General features: G+C 37.0%; 1 protein-coding gene across 2 annotated transcripts in view; it reads left to right on the plus strand.

The window, feature by feature from the left end:
* Window positions 1-15,815, plus strand: part of MERTK (MER proto-oncogene, tyrosine kinase) — an 81,616-nt gene that overhangs the window by 28,203 nt on the left and 37,598 nt on the right. The window contains exons 9-11 of one of the 2 annotated variants that reach the window (XM_058165082.1): window positions 8,757-8,910; window positions 10,536-10,662; window positions 15,367-15,452. In XM_058165082.1, coding sequence (XP_058021065.1) covers window positions 8,757-8,910; window positions 10,536-10,662; window positions 15,367-15,452 — 367 coding nt within the window. Of the gene's footprint in view, window positions 1-8,756; window positions 8,911-10,505; window positions 10,663-15,366; window positions 15,453-15,815 lie in introns of both variants that reach the window. The other variant, XM_058165081.1, reaches the window with a different exon arrangement.

Genomic DNA, 15,815 nt, shown 5'->3' on the forward strand with positions numbered 1-15,815 from the left:
GTGTCCTGGAGTGATTACAGAAATGACTTGAAAATTTCCCTCCCAGCTTCCCCATTGGCTTTGCTTGTGGGAAGCTGGCAGATAAGATTGGTCATGTTACTAAGGGGATACTGCAATGGCTGCAATTTTGTGGATCAGTCGTAATTCCCCCTCATTTAATACCATCATAATTTTGAATTAACATGAGGACAATCTATAATTGTTTAGTACCCTGTTTTCCCCAAAATAAAACATCCCTGGATAATAAGCCCAATCGGGCTTTTGAGCGCATGGCAATAAGGCCAAGCGCTTATTTCAGGGTTCAAAAAAATATAAGACAGGGTCTTATTTTTGGGAAACACGGTACTGTCCAGGAGGCTTGCCTGCTGCCACAAATTGACAATATCTGAATTTATTACATGGTGAAGGCTTTTTCCTCTTAATTGCTGTAGCAGATTTCTACAGTTGAAAAATCAGTCTTATTGATGCTGGAAAAAGTAATTTCATATACATGCTGGCCTAAGTACTTTTATTTTTTTAAAGTCCTTTAAATTAAATTGTCCTTTGAATTAAATTGGTCATACAAGTTCCCCATACCTGGTTTATGGACTCTATTTCCTGAAGATTGGAACTTCCATCTCTAAGTATGTAGTCATGAAGTGAGATATCATAATGCCATGCCCAATTCCATGATCTTTTTTGCTATAATCATTAAGTCACTAAGTGAATCCAGCTTCCTTCATTGACCATGCTTGTCATAAACTTCCTGGAAAGATTACAAATGGTAATATATGACCTGAGAAACTGCAACCATCATAAATATATGTGGGTTGCCCAGTTCCCAAATCGCTATCACATGACCATAGAGATGGTGTGATGGTCATAAGTGTGAGGACTGGTCATGTCACTTTTTTCTGTCTATCATAACTTTGAATTGTCACTAAATGAATAGTCATAAATCAAGGACTGCATGTATCCCTTAGCCATCATAAAGGATATCATGGTGAATGATAGCTAACTTCTTTCATTTTATTTGGTAGTCCTTGTTTTACAGGGAATTGTTTAGTATTACAGTAATCACATTCAGATTAGTACTGACCTCTCCTTTAACTGTATAAACAGAAATGAATCACTTTGCCATTGTGATTGCAGTCATAAAATTGAGAATACAGTCCTATATTGCACCCAAGATTCATCATGACCCACCTCAGTCCTATATAGGTATTGTCAGTGGTGGGATTCAGCCAGTTCAAACCACTTCAGAAGAACCGGTTGTTAACTTTCTTAGTAGTTTGGTGAACTGGTTGTTGGAAGAAATCATTAAGGCAGAAAACCGGTTGTTAAATTATTTGAATCCCACCACTGGGTATTGCAGGAAAATTCTGCAACAATGAATTTCTTCCTCTAGTAATCTGGTGAGCCTATTCTGTTCCAGCTGTGGCTTCAAACTATTTTCGAAGGCTGCCCCATGTATATCATGATGCAGTAATCCAGATGCAGAATGATAAGGGTATAAGTCACTGTTCACTTCCAGATGTGTTTTGATATTGTGCTTTTCAAATAATATTATTAAGCCAGTTGAACCTGAGCATGTTGCGTAGCTGGGAATCTTCCTCCAAAGACTCTTCATCTCTGAGTGTGGCCACCCTCAGTATTGTGCTAAATGTGTTATACAACAGAGAAACAGCTATACTACAGAAATGAGGTTTTCTGGGTAAGTAAGGGGGAGGGAAATAACACTGTTTTTTTTAAATTTCCATTTCTCTACCCCAGATGACTTAATCTTAAAGTTACTTTTGTAATCCAAAAGTGTAGCACAGAAGATACATTGTACATTCATCAAAGTTGTATGAATATCTGCTCAGAGATTTAAGGCATTTTCCATAAAAGATTATTTATGTTTGTTTTCTATAAAACTTTAGCTTTCTGTTCCCTTTTTAAGTAGTTCATTTTAAGGATTTAGAAATCACAGCACAAAGATACTGAAATCAGCACAGTAGTTTTATGGTCTTCTGACTAGCACAGAGTAGAGACGCTAACTCAGCAACTTATATTACAGATGGTAAGCTAAAGGTCACTTCCTGATACTCAGAACAAGATATAAATCTGTGTGTCTAGCTTTCCCAATAAAATATGCAATGCCAAAACTTTTTCATATATGACTTTACCTTTTAATACAGTTCATCCCCAAATCCTTTTTTGCCTGATCAAAGATTAGACATTAACTGGGAATCAAACTGGACTGGCAACTGAAACTGATTTGGATGCTAGTGACGATTTAATCTTCTCCATGAGATTTAAATGCAAGTTTAGAGAATTCTGGGCAACTGTGTATCACTTGTTCCGTCTCTGAAGAGGCTGCCCCATTCTCCAGTTAATAGGACTCAGCCAGAAGTATCCAATTCACAGAATTCAATGTTTTTGTCAAAAATAATGACAACAAGTGTGATGTTGTTGTTACACTCATTTTGTCCTTTGCCTGTCCCTTGACCCCTTTTGAGGACACTTTTATGCTCAGCCTTCTCTCCAATGTAATAAAGTTATCTCTCTCTTTTTTTTACATCCTTATGTAAGAATGTGAAGTCAGTGTAAGTGAAATATTTGCCTTTCCAAAGGTTTAGTTGGTGTTTAAGAAGAGAAAAAAATGTATTAGGAAGAAAAATCTTTTGGATAAGATAGAAATGTATGCATAATATATATTTTATATGTACTGCTAACCTCAAGATTGTTAAAGAGATTGGACAGAACAAATAACAGAATCTGGAAGAGTCTTTGAAGGTCTTCTAGTCCAGCCCCTTGCTCAAGCAGGAAACCCTATGCCATTTCAGATAAATGGTTTTCCAATCTTTTCTTAGAAACCTCCATGGTTTAAAGCATCTCAGCTTTTCTCAGCCTTCAGTGTGAAACTGGAAAAAAAACCTGCTGCTTTAAGGAGTCAGTACTTACGTCAGTTAATGTAGTAGCACTTTCTTTCAGAAAACTGTTGTGAAAGAACCTATGTGAGTTCTGAAGCACTTCCTCCAAATCATTTTTAAAGCATGCACAATTCTTTCAGTTTCCCATTGTCTTCTGGATAGATACAGTTTCCCATTGTCTTCTGGATAGATATAGTTCCCAACAGAGTTCTGAGCTCAAACCACTGTTTCTAACAAACCAATCCCAAAGATATTACACAATTTACAGTGGGTTATAGTGATGTGTGAAGCCGGTCATAACAGTAAGTCTTTACTGTAACCACAACGGGATTTAGATAAAATGAAAACATCTTCATGTCCATTCTAAATTTTAAAAAATAGAGTTACCCAGAGTCACCTTATAGGAGAGATGGGCAGCATAAAAATTTAATAAATAAAGGACTTCCGGCTGACGTCATGGCGATATCAGACACAGGGAATGGGTTTCCGTGTTCCCTGTGCTGAGTTCTCCCGGTTTGTGGGCTCTGGGAGGAGCCAAAGCCACCTTGTAAGGGCGGTCAAGCTAAGGAGGGGTGCCCTGAGAGGTCATGGGAGAGATCGCAACTCTGCTGCTGAATCCCAGGCTTTTTTTCTTTCTATGCAATGAGGAGAAGCGGCAGCCTAAAGATGGCTGCCACAAAGCTAGGACAGCCGAGAAACACCTAAGAACTGTACTGGGGTAGAGTCAGTGAACAGTGTCTGGAACTGGGTGAGAAGAATCCTTTTTATTTAAAACTCAATCCCAAAAGGATATCCAGGAAAAGAGAGGCTCACTGCTATTTTTAAAAGCAGTGATTTAACATTTTGAGAAGATTTCAAAATTGAAGGAAAAAGAATCAAAGGGAGAAGCCAAAAATCTTTAAAAATACAGAAAATTGGATTTCTAAATTGGATAGGCATTGTTTTGGATAGGCATTTCAAAATGCTGGAACTATTTACTTAAAAAACTAACATCACCTTTATATTTTGGATTGTCACCATTAAAATTGGATAAAACTGGTTAATATTAAAATTTGACTTAAGAGTGCCACCTCTGACAAAAGGAAGGCATAACACATTCCCAAAATTCTGGAAATAATAGATTTAAATGTGAGAATAAGAAAGGCATTATTATTAAAGTGACCCCTGAAGGCTACATCACAAGACTGAATTTATAGAGGGACTTTTGAAGGTTCTGGGGGAAAAATGTAACTATCGAGAGGAACAGATCAATTAGCTTTGGGATATAAAGATTCATGAATATTGAACTTTTTGAGAAGTGACTTTAGGTTTGAATATATGGTTTTTGGATTATTGGACAAAAGAGGGACAAAATAAAACTAAATAAGATGCTCCACCAGCAAGAAATGAGTGGAATTTGGGAAGAAACGGTGTCAATAACTCAAAATATTAAGGATACTTTGATGAGAAGCTACAAGGAGATTATGAATAAAATGCAGAGCATAGATGAAGAGCTGGAAAACATGATACAAAGGACCAGGAGTGACCAAGATGCCCAGGAAGAGGAGGAGCCAATTGAAAGAGTAGATGAAAAACAGAACAGATAAACCAACAATTAAAACGAGATGACAAGAAGGAGATAAAAATAATAATGATTGATGAAACAAGCCGAGGGGAGAGTATTTTAAGGGAATTAAAAAAGGAACTGGAGTTGCAAGAATACTTTTTTGGAAGAGAGGTAGGGGCAAGAGTAGATATTTTGAAAATTATACAATGGAATAGGACAGAGAAGGGAGAAATGTTTAAAATGATTGATCAAGATGTGGAAGCAGATAGAGATAAAGATCCAAGAGAGGAATATGGGAGTCAAACTCAGAAACGAACAATTAAAGCTTTAAAGTGGGCAAGAGAAAATGGATAGAAAGGGAATATTTTTAAATATAATACTGGCATAATTAAAAGTTAGAATAGAGAGGGAAACGAGAGAGGGGGATTAATGAAATGCACATTTTTATATAATATGGTGAAGTAATAATGGGAAATCAGAACTTGAACGATGGTATTATTAAGCATGCTTGAATAATATGGTGCTTGGCATAAAATAACATATTGAAATATTAAATAATTAAATAATGGAAGATTATAATTTAACATAAATATGTGTATTATTATTAGAACTATATAAGCCTGGTAAATGTAACAAATACGATTAATAATATTTTATTTGTAGTAAAAGGAATGACACTTAGAATATGGTGATTGGTATAAAAATAACATATTGAAGTATTGAATAACTAAACAATGAAAGATTATAACTCAACAAAAATATGTGTACTATTACCAGAACTATATAAGCTTGTCAAACATAGTAAATATGGTTAATATTATTTTATTTGTACTAAAATGTAAGACACTCAGGTGCCACACTGTTTACGCACTGATACGTTTGTAAAAAAATAAAAAACTTGAAAAAAAATTAATAGATAAAATAGATAAAAAATTATAAATTATTTGTGAAAAATTATCTTTGGTGGATGATAAATACTTTATTTTGCTCTCTTTCATATCTTACTGAACTTAGCAGAAGTTAATTTTGAATAAACATTCAAGATAAAAGGATATTTTATCATTGTACCTTATGAGATTATTCTGAATGCAATTATTTTAAGTTGACATAACCTATTTATTCCCATTTTGTCGTACTTTTCCTGATAATCCCAGCCTGTCCTTTTTTTAAAACTTATTTTCTTTTTTGAAATATCTTTGATAAATTATGTTATGTCTGGTAACCCTTATGACTTTTGCTGACCATGACTGAATGACAGGCTGTTAAGGATCTGTTCAAAGATAAGGGATGTGATATGGATGAAGAGATTGTTTGCTACATTTTACAAGAAGGTTGTTAAAGTTGTTAAAATTTTTGAGACTTATGATAAAGGGGAAGTCAGAACACATTTTACTCCTTCCCCCTCCTATTTCCCCCACAATTTCTCCAACTCTATTTGGGAGCTGAGGTGGGCTGAGAGAGAGAGACTCACCCAAGGTCACCCAGCCAGCTTTCATGCCTAAGGCAGGACTGGAACTCAGTCTGTTGGGTTTTAGCCTAGTAGCTTAACCATTAGACCAAACTGGCTTTTAAATTTTTTTGTACTTTGTATTAGTTTTTAATCTATATAACTGTATATAAATATTTATATAAAAAAATAAAATATTTCTGACAAATTCATTTTCTCAGAGTTGCAGCCTTAGTCATTTTTCCTTAGTTCCTATTTACAGAGAATTTTTATACTGACAGTTCCAGCTGTGTCCCTCAACCATGTTATAGTACTAGACTAGTCTGTCAGCTGCATTATGAGTCACAGAAAATGTGGAGAGTGGGGATTAGGTGACAATTCACTAGGAGGTGGTACCTACAAGTATTGTGTTTTTTTCTCCCAGTTCTTCAGCTGATTCATAGGCTCTATAGAAAATTTACAGGAATAGAAATTTATTTCAAGTTGGGTATGCTAATGCTATCAGATGGAACCCACATCTAGTTGGCAGGATGATGCTTAAGTTTGCAGTTTTTTTTCTGTTTGATGCTATTATGACTGCAAATAGATGAAAGTAGATGAAATCTCCAAAAACTATTTTCATCACAAAAGGCATTCCATCAGGGTGATATTTAAGACAGACAAAAGATATTAAATATTTCTTTGATTCCATTGAAATCACAAATTTAGTAGGTAGTACTTGTTGAAATAATATTTTCATTGACTATATTTATACAGTATTAACCTTTCTGAGATTTTCAGGTCATTAGTGTTGTGGCCCATCGGCTGCCAGCACAGCTAGCAGCAGAGTCAGACGAGGAGGAGGTTGAGGGAGAGCCTGGACCAGCTTTGGAGCCTTTGGAAGGCTCTGATGAGGAAGTAGAATTGGAGGCAGATGCAGAGCAGGGCCTTTTGTCTGCCTCCAGGTGGACAGGCAGCTGTATTCGGGGGTCTGAGCTGAGTGAGGGTAAGGAACAGATAAGGCCTATCCCAGATATGTGTATGTGTGGAGAGAGGAGAGGAGAGCAATGGAAGGCAATAAGCTGGCTCTCGGGGAAAAGAAATTGTAGACACTACCCAGCCCATCCCTGGCTGGGAAATAAATAGTAGGGGTTTAAGAGTGGCCTGTTGTCACAGACAGCCATTCGTTTTCCCATGTACATCAATCAAGTCAGATTCCTTTGTCAGAACCAGCTTTGTTGGGACTAATTGTTCTATATTTGAGGTGCCAACAGAGTCTCCCTGCTGAGAAATAATAGGTAATGAATTTGTCTCAGCCAGTGTGAACAGGAACTGTTTCTGCTTGGCCTAATCATTGAAGGACTTTTTATCTTGAGTTCTCATGTGAACAGAGACTATTCGGGCCCTGTTTCAGAAGGGGAAAAGACTTTCATTTTTGAGTAATTATTTTTGGTTTGGTTTATCCAACGTGAATAAAGATTGTTCCTATTCTGTTTTAAAAGAGGAGTTGTTTTACTCATGAGTAAACGGTTTCTCATTGCTTGTCATGGCTGGGTCAGAACAATTAGTAAGTATTCTTGCCAATTTTCAACTTGTCCATCTGTAGACAGGAGTAAGTCCTGTTTTGCGCACTTGGACTTTTTCTCAAGTAAGTAGGTAGAGATTGCACACTATTCCAGGAGCTTAATCAAACGATTATGGGCAAATATTGTTATTATGATATTAAGTTGTCTTAGGACTCCCCACAGATTTGCTTGCCCAGTTTCTTTTCTTTTTTCCTTCTCTTTTCTATTTTGTAGAAATTAAGTCTATTACTTTTTGCTTCTTTTTAAAACAATGCACCAAGGACCAGTTTGAATGACACATCAGTTCTAAACCATCAGGGATTACACAATTAGCGTGATGGATGCAAACAAGAGATCTTCTGTTTTTGCAATAGGCAGGGAAGAAGACTGAGCATAGAAATATAGAAAAAAAATCGAACTGCTTCCTACAATGTGCTTTGTTTTTGTGTTAAATTACACTTTCTTATTATTTTGTCTGCTAGTCAGATGACAGATTTGTAATGAGTTAATCTGATTGTCCACAGCTGTTTATTGTTTACAATGGGAAAATTTAGCATGGGTTCCAAACAGCAGTGAAATGGATTTAAATAACTTATTGTCAACTTTTTAATTGTTCCTATCTAGTGCTTTAAGTACTATAGTTACCAAGATAGTTACTGTACATAAATATATACTTATTGTGCTGGTATTAGCAAGTGTCTGTTAAGCTTATTTGTAAGTAAATAAAGGCAAAAGGTTATTTGCAAATCTGTCAGGTACCTATTATTTATTTATTTTTATTAATTAGATTTCTAGACCGCCCTTCTCCCGAAGGACTCAGGGCAGTGTACAGCCTTATTAAAACACATAGGTACACAATAAATTTAAAATACATTTAAAATGAAATATTTAACCGGCCAATTTAAAACTAAAAACGGTCAAACGACCGATATAAAACCCTAAACTATAAAATCATAAATAGATTAATACAATTTAAAATCAATTAAAACTAAGTTAAACTAAAATATCAAAATTAAAATAATATTTAGGCTAGTCCCGCCCGATTGAATAGCAGAGTCTTCAGTTCCCGCTTGAAGGTACGGAGGTCAGGAAGTTGGCGTAACCCAGGAGGTAACTCATTCCATAGGGTCGGTGCTGCCACAGAGAAGGCTCTCCCCCTGGGGGTCACCAGCCGGCACTGTTTGGCTGATGGCACCCGGAGCAGGCCCGCTCTGTGGGAGCGCACAGGTCGTTGGGAGGCTATCGGTGGCAGAAGGCGGTCTCGTAAATAGCCATTTGAAACCATTAGATACCAATAGAATAAAAATGTATTTTTCTCTTCACAGAAGAATCACTCTTTTTCTACCAATGAAGATACAAATTTCATCCATATTCCATTTGTGGCCACAAATGTCACCTGCATAGTGCAAGTAGCTGCTGTCACTAATGGTGGAGTTGGGCCTTTCAGCGATCCTGTAGCAGTGTTCATTCCAAGCAATGGTAAGTCAGATTAATACAGTGATATGAGTTAACTTTGAGAACAAAAGTAGTGCAAAATAAAGTTGTTGAAATTCTAGTCATGTAGCCACAGTGTAACAATAGAACACTAGCTTTTTCTATGAAAAACTCCAAATTGAGTATGAATTGAAATTCTCAGCGTCTATACTGCTATAGTCGGTGATCTGTTTTACAGGAAGATTCCAAGAAAACACATGTTAGAAAAGCCATAGGTCCAGGAAATGAGAAACTGCTTTGAAATTGCCTTGAATTTTATGGGGGGAAAGTGTCCTCAGCATATGTGTATGTGCCTGTATGTGTGTGTGTGCACATGCATACCACATGTATGGACATTTTCAAGTCAATCTTGATTCCCGGCAACACCTGGACAAGTCCTTGTAGTTTTCTTGGCAAGATTTTAGAAGTGGGTTGCCATTATCATTTTCCTAGGGCAGAGTGGGAATAACTGGCCCAAGTTTATTCAATTGGCTTCATGGATAAGGTTGCACTAGAACTCACAGTGTCTTATTTTGTAGCTTGGTGCCACTGTTTCCTTTTGTGGTTTCCTGGATATTTTGGTGATGAAATTTTGGAATTTGGAATCCTCAGGTTAGATGCCAAATATTGAGGTTAGGGCCTGTAGCTGATGTTAAACCACTGGCTGAAGGTCCAGTTCTTCCAATTGGGATTATTGTAAAGATGACTCATAATACCCCTTAAATTGGAACTATCAGAGTTTCTGTGAATTTTGGGCTATGATTATATACCAAATATACACTTCTCCAAAAAATTTAAAATGTTGAATTTCAAACAGCAATGAATACTTTGTCATCCATAGATTTGGGTGACAAAGGTTTTTTGGGAAACAGTCAAATTCCCTATCTCTTCACCAATAGTCTCCAAACTAATGAAAGCTTTTTTCTGGGCACGGTATAAAATTTTCCCTTCAACATTACTACAGAGAAGATGTTCTAAAATTCCTTGGGTCATTGTTTCAGAGATACATCTTATCAGATTCTTCAGTGGCTTCAACAATGCATTTGAAAAGTTGGGATACATGTTTTATGTTTTATAAATGTTTGATAAAATTTACCAAATTTCAATTCCATAGAGTCATAGGTCCCAGTTTTTTAATAAATTCTGTGTGTTAAATACCTTGGTTCAAAATATGTTGCACTAACATGCACTGTTTGTCCAGTTAAAAGTTACAGGAATAATAGTTTTGGATCTACAGGAATTTTTGTAATATCTGTATTTTACTTTTTTTTTTTACATTAGTATCCTGGGTAATCTGACTACTCATATATTCAACCTTTTTTCAGGTAGCATATCATTTATAATTCAAATCATAGCAAAATACTGTGCAGCAGCTATGAAAATCAGACATCAATCCCACAGTTATAACATACTTTTCATATCAACTATAACATTTGTCTTCAGTCCTCTCCTTTTCATTGTTTTAGTTATGCCTTTTATTTCTAACTTTTTGATTATAATAAAGATCCCTTCCTTTCGTGAATTTGCAAATAATGCCTCCCCCCCCCAACTATAACAAGATGGCAGTCTCCTTTTCTCTGTAACTTGTCTTATTCTTATAGGTTTGATATCTGTTGCACCTTCTACAACAATAGAATCTAGAAATACAGATTCACTTACCATAGTCCTTGGATTTATATGCGGAGTTGCCATCATTGGGCTAATCCTGTACATATCTGTGATTATCAGGAAAAAAATTACAGAGGAGATCAAATTTGGGTAAGTGCCAATAAAAAACAAGATTAGTAAACTCAATCCTTGACATATGGTTTCTAAAATGTAATTCAGGTATCAATCTGCAGTTCTTTGATGGGTGATAGGACACTTGTGGCAAACACTTCCCCAGACAGCTGATACTCATGTCCACCTTCCATGGTCAAGTGGATCCACTTCTGTAGAGTTGCATTTTCTAACCAAAGAATCATGGTAATTAAAATTAATATATTTTGAGAGTAAGATTAGAAGTAGCTGCTTCTCTGTGTTTGCAATTCCGTATGGCAAGAACTATAGCTTAACTCTATACTAAACAGGATCTTTGAATAAAGGACAGTGTGGTTAATTATTATCTATAGTGTGCTTTAAAATTCAGGCTTGGCCCAAGACAGTCAATCCCACAGTTCAGTTACATTACAGTCCAATGTAAATTCTGTTTTGAATATAGTGGAACTTCTGTGTAATCATTTTCAGTGTTGTAGTGTAGCAGGGTGTCGTGCTAGTGTATTGGAAATAACAATGACACAACTAATCAAGATGAATAACTCCAAAGATTGTTCTTTTGAGGCCAAAGGTCTTTGAAAGTTAAGTGTGATTTTAAAAAATCAGATTTATATGGCAGCATGACGGCATCATGTCTGTTCAAATGTATATTTCAGATTACTACACTAACAAATGCAGGTTGTGAGCATTGTTTTACTTTTCATTTACTAAAATCACTAGGATTGGACTAAGATGAATGCTGCTTTAATGATGCTTGAAAAAATAGAAAGAGAAAATATAGGATGGGAATTCATATAATCAGCAAGTTATATAACTGAGGTCCTGCTGTGCAGAATGTTTGTGAAGCATGATTCATTTGTGCATGGGATTAGAAACAGCTTTGTGCACACTAAGTAACGTAATCTCTCTTTGTTACTTTCACTGCAAAATACTCCATACAAACTCTGTAAACTTTTGACCTTTTTATTCCCTTTTCTCAAATTTATGTCCCCTTCACTAAATTGGAGAGATGTATATGTTTGGTTAGGCATTATTTAGTCTAGTGGTCTAGATCAGCAGTCATCAACTGATGGTACACAGACCACTGGTGGTCCGCAAGAAAATTTTGGTGGTCCACAGTGCACCCGGGTGGAGGAGCTGCTCCAGGATGACCAATGAGCCAGTCCTGTGACTAGAGCTCTGGGATATGGGACCATCCAGGCAGCTCATGGGCTGGAAATCTCTGCCATAGAGGGTGGTACATTCAACTTTGTAGGCGGTGCAATGTGCAAGGAGTAGTGCAGCCCTCGCTGGCCAGAACAAGGTAACAGTGCTGTTGCAGCAAGGGGGAGCGCTGGCGCAGATGGGCCGAAGCAAGAGGTAACAGCAACCATGGCTCTTTCTTTCCCCTTTTGTGGCTCCCTGTCAGCTGAACCCATCAGTGGCTGGCTCTGCCCCTCCCAGTCATTCTGGTCTGGCCTGAGAAGGTAAGGGCAGGGGATGGAGACTCGCTCCATATTTCAGAGCAGAAGCGCCCCTGTACTTGCTTCATCTCTGGCTGGGTCTCATGGGCACTTCTTCTGGCCCTTTTTGGTGCTGTGCGCACCTTGGTCAGGAGACGCACAACTTCCTCTCCGCCCCAAGATACTGGCCTGGCCGTTTCTCTCTGCTGCTGCTGTTGAGTCCTTAATTAGTGTTCTTAAGACTATTGTTATGCGGGCAAATGAGAAACATTGGCTGTATGTGTGATGTTGAAGGTGAGAGACACTGCTTCTAAATCAGGCAGTGTGGCAGCACGTACTATAGAAATAGCTGATTTGTGACGTGCTATAAAAACAGCAAAGCAGGCCTGTAGTCAGAAAGTACTTTTTTTTTTCAAGATCCTATGGACCTTAGGTGCATGTGGCAAAGTATCCAGGTTATTACTGACTATATGGCAGCTTCCTTGACATGTAAGAGTGACATAGATTTTCTAAATAAGCTAAAAATGTTTTTGAACTATTTGAGGCCTCAAATAACGTTCTAGCAAGAAAGGCTGTTCTGCTTCCTGATGAACCAGTGCTGAGGTTTAATATAACTGCCGTTTGGAAGGTCCTGCAAAAAGTCAATGCACGAAAGGTTGTGGGCCCTGATAATATCCCTGGACAAATACTTAAGGAGTGTTTTGACCAGCTGGCCTCTTAAAGACATCTTTAATCTTTCACTGCATCAGACTGCGGCTCCATCATGTTTTAAAACTGCAATCATTGTACCAGTCTCCAAAAAAATAATTAATTACATGCCTTAGGGATTACCATCCAGTTGCTCTCACTTCTATTATGAAGTGTTTTGAAAGATTGGCAAAGGACTAGGGGTGGGTTCCACTTACCTTTACTACTGGTTCACAACGGGAGTGCGCGCACACACCCTCGCTTCGTTCACGTGTGCACACATGCTTCTACATGTGTGCAGAAGCTTCTGTGCATGGGCAGATCACCCATGATGACGTCGGGACAGGTGGGCAGAGCCTCCCGCCGGTTTTACTACCAGTTCTATAGAACCGGACCGAACCGGGAGCAACCCAGCGCTGTAAAAGACTATATTGTTTCATGCCTTCCCCCTACATTTGACTCATTACAGTTTGCTTATTGGAAGAACCGCTAAGTGTATAGATGATACACTTTACTGAGTGCTTCATCTTAGTTTGGCACACCTGGAGGATATAAGAAAACTCATGTGCTGTTTGTTGATTTTAGTTTGATGTTACGTTTAGTTTGGTGTTTGTTTTAGTTGGTTTAGTTTGGTGTAAAACACAATCATTCCTTGGTGAACAAACTGGGCCTATTAGCTTTTAATACTTCTTTATGTAACTGGATACTTGATTTCCTTATTGATAGGCCCCAGTTTGTGCAAGTTGGAAGAAAAGTTTCCAATTCCATCTCCTTGAGCACGGGTTCCATGAGTAATTATAAACTATGAAGTAATTTGCCCACATTTAACCCAGGCAACCAAAGAGGCTTATGCTACCTTGGTAATTTATTTTTGCATTATCTTTATTGGACCTAGTTCTTTTGTTTCAAGTACATTTGTATTTTCCAGGTAAATGTACACATAGATGTAGGAAATCTTAGCACTGAAATCAGGATGCATTACATCCAATACAGAAGGTGTACCATATTAAAACTTAAAAGTATGTAAAATAATTACAGATAGCACTAAAAAAAATTCTTGACAAACATCCTGGTATTGACAAATTGTAATGTGGTGAATCAGCTTAAAAATATGACGGGTTATATCCTGTTTTTAGCACATAAATTTTTGATCTCTAATCTTTTCCAAAATGGGAGGTAACCACATTCGGTTACATTTTGTGAAGATTGTTTTATATGAGCAACAAAGACTTATTGTAATCTCAGTTCATAAACCTTGTGATCAGTTCTTGCCTTTTCCTTTTTAAACTTTTGAAAAAAACTAGTTGTTCTAAATGTACCAAGAATATTTTTTCATAGCATGCTTCTGGAAATTTAGGTCTGCTGAGAACTTGCTGCAAAACCATTTTTATTTCTTTAGAGCAGCATTTCTCAACCTAAGGTACTTTAAGATGGGCCATTCTCAGAGCAAATTCCCTTTGTTAGAAAATGGTACATTATCATATTTTAAATCCTACTTTAGGTTACCTTATTTAAGTATAAATGTAGCTATTTTTCAGAGCATGATTCTCTAATAAGAAAGATGGTGCCTAGAATTTCATATCATGTGAACAAACTTTTATTCATGCAGTTCATCTTTCACTTTCCTTCTTCTCTTATCCCAGAGTATTTTGCCACCCAAATTGTACCCTGAAGAAGATTTGAGGGCAATGACAGTAAATGTAGGCAGAGGAAATGGCTCTTTCGCCCTGTGCCCAGTTGCTGAAGCCGTTCTGTTGACAGAGGGCACTAAGGGAATATAACCTATTAAAACACCATCTATATATTAGATGTATATTTCCTTCCCATTCAGTAGATTGAAATTGTGAAACGCAGGTGTTTTTAAATTTTATTTGCTGGACTAAGCTTTCTTTTTAATATGTCACAAAAAGTTCCTTTCGAGTGCACTGGATATGCTGACTCAAGGAATGGTGATCTCAGCTTATTTGGGTATTTCCTTCCTGAGGCTAGGAGTAGTTGGAGAAGAGGGAATGAGTTTAATTTGAACTATGGACAGAAGAGGAAGGAAGGAGAATGTGCTTTTTGTGAGGAGTAATCCTGAAACTACTTCTCCACTGGCAGTTTTAAAATAGAACCTCAACTGTGTTAACTTCTTGGCCTCTTTATTTTTTAGAAGCTCTGGTTTCTTTATAAAATGTTGCAACTGTAAGTCATGAGAGGGAAATTAAGTATGAAAATGAAGGTAGTACATTGCTATTAATGAACACCATTTTCAAAATGAGTATTTAAAGTAATTTTCCACTTCACCAAAATAGTTGAATGACTCAGCCTTTCTTTTATATGGGAGATAAGTGTAATTATTGAATGTTTATAGAGATAAAAGAATGGAAACAAGTATATAACTCAGTCAGGGGGGGAAATTTCCTTTCTTTTTTCATTGTTTTGATTCAACCTGAGCCAAACACCTGCCCATAGTAATCCCAAAGGAAGACAATAATTGCTCATAAGGCAGCTGCAATTCCCATATCCCCAATTCCTAAACAATTCACAGGAATAAAGTTATGATGGCATTATCATATTGTATTTCTTTCCCCACCAGATATGCTTTTAGCAGACCCGAGACGGAACTGGCTGTAAATTACAGAGTCAAGCAATCTTATGGCCGCAGAACTGTGGAACTGACGTGTAAGTTTTAGATAGGTGTTACAGTCCTTTATGGGAAGAGAGGAAGGGAGACCACTTATAAAACAGAACATGTGAGATGAGAGGAGAATAATGCATAAATTATGCACATACACACATAAGGATAAGTTCAGGGATGAATTGTGAAGTCCTTGGGACTTTCTGAGTTTGGTTGTTTGCTCACCCGTCAATAGACATATGAAGATAAACCACATTTACTAACCATTCAAAAGGGGCAATTAAAAGAGCTAAGAAGGAAACCAAAAGACATATCCTCTCCAGCAGCCTACACCCAGATAAACAGGGATTTTACACTAGACAAACACTAGACAAACAAACAAGTAGAAAACAATATCCTAATCAATA

This window comes from Ahaetulla prasina, chromosome 1 (assembly GCF_028640845.1).
Source record: "Ahaetulla prasina isolate Xishuangbanna chromosome 1, ASM2864084v1, whole genome shotgun sequence".
NCBI lineage: Eukaryota > Metazoa > Chordata > Lepidosauria > Squamata > Colubridae > Ahaetulla > Ahaetulla prasina.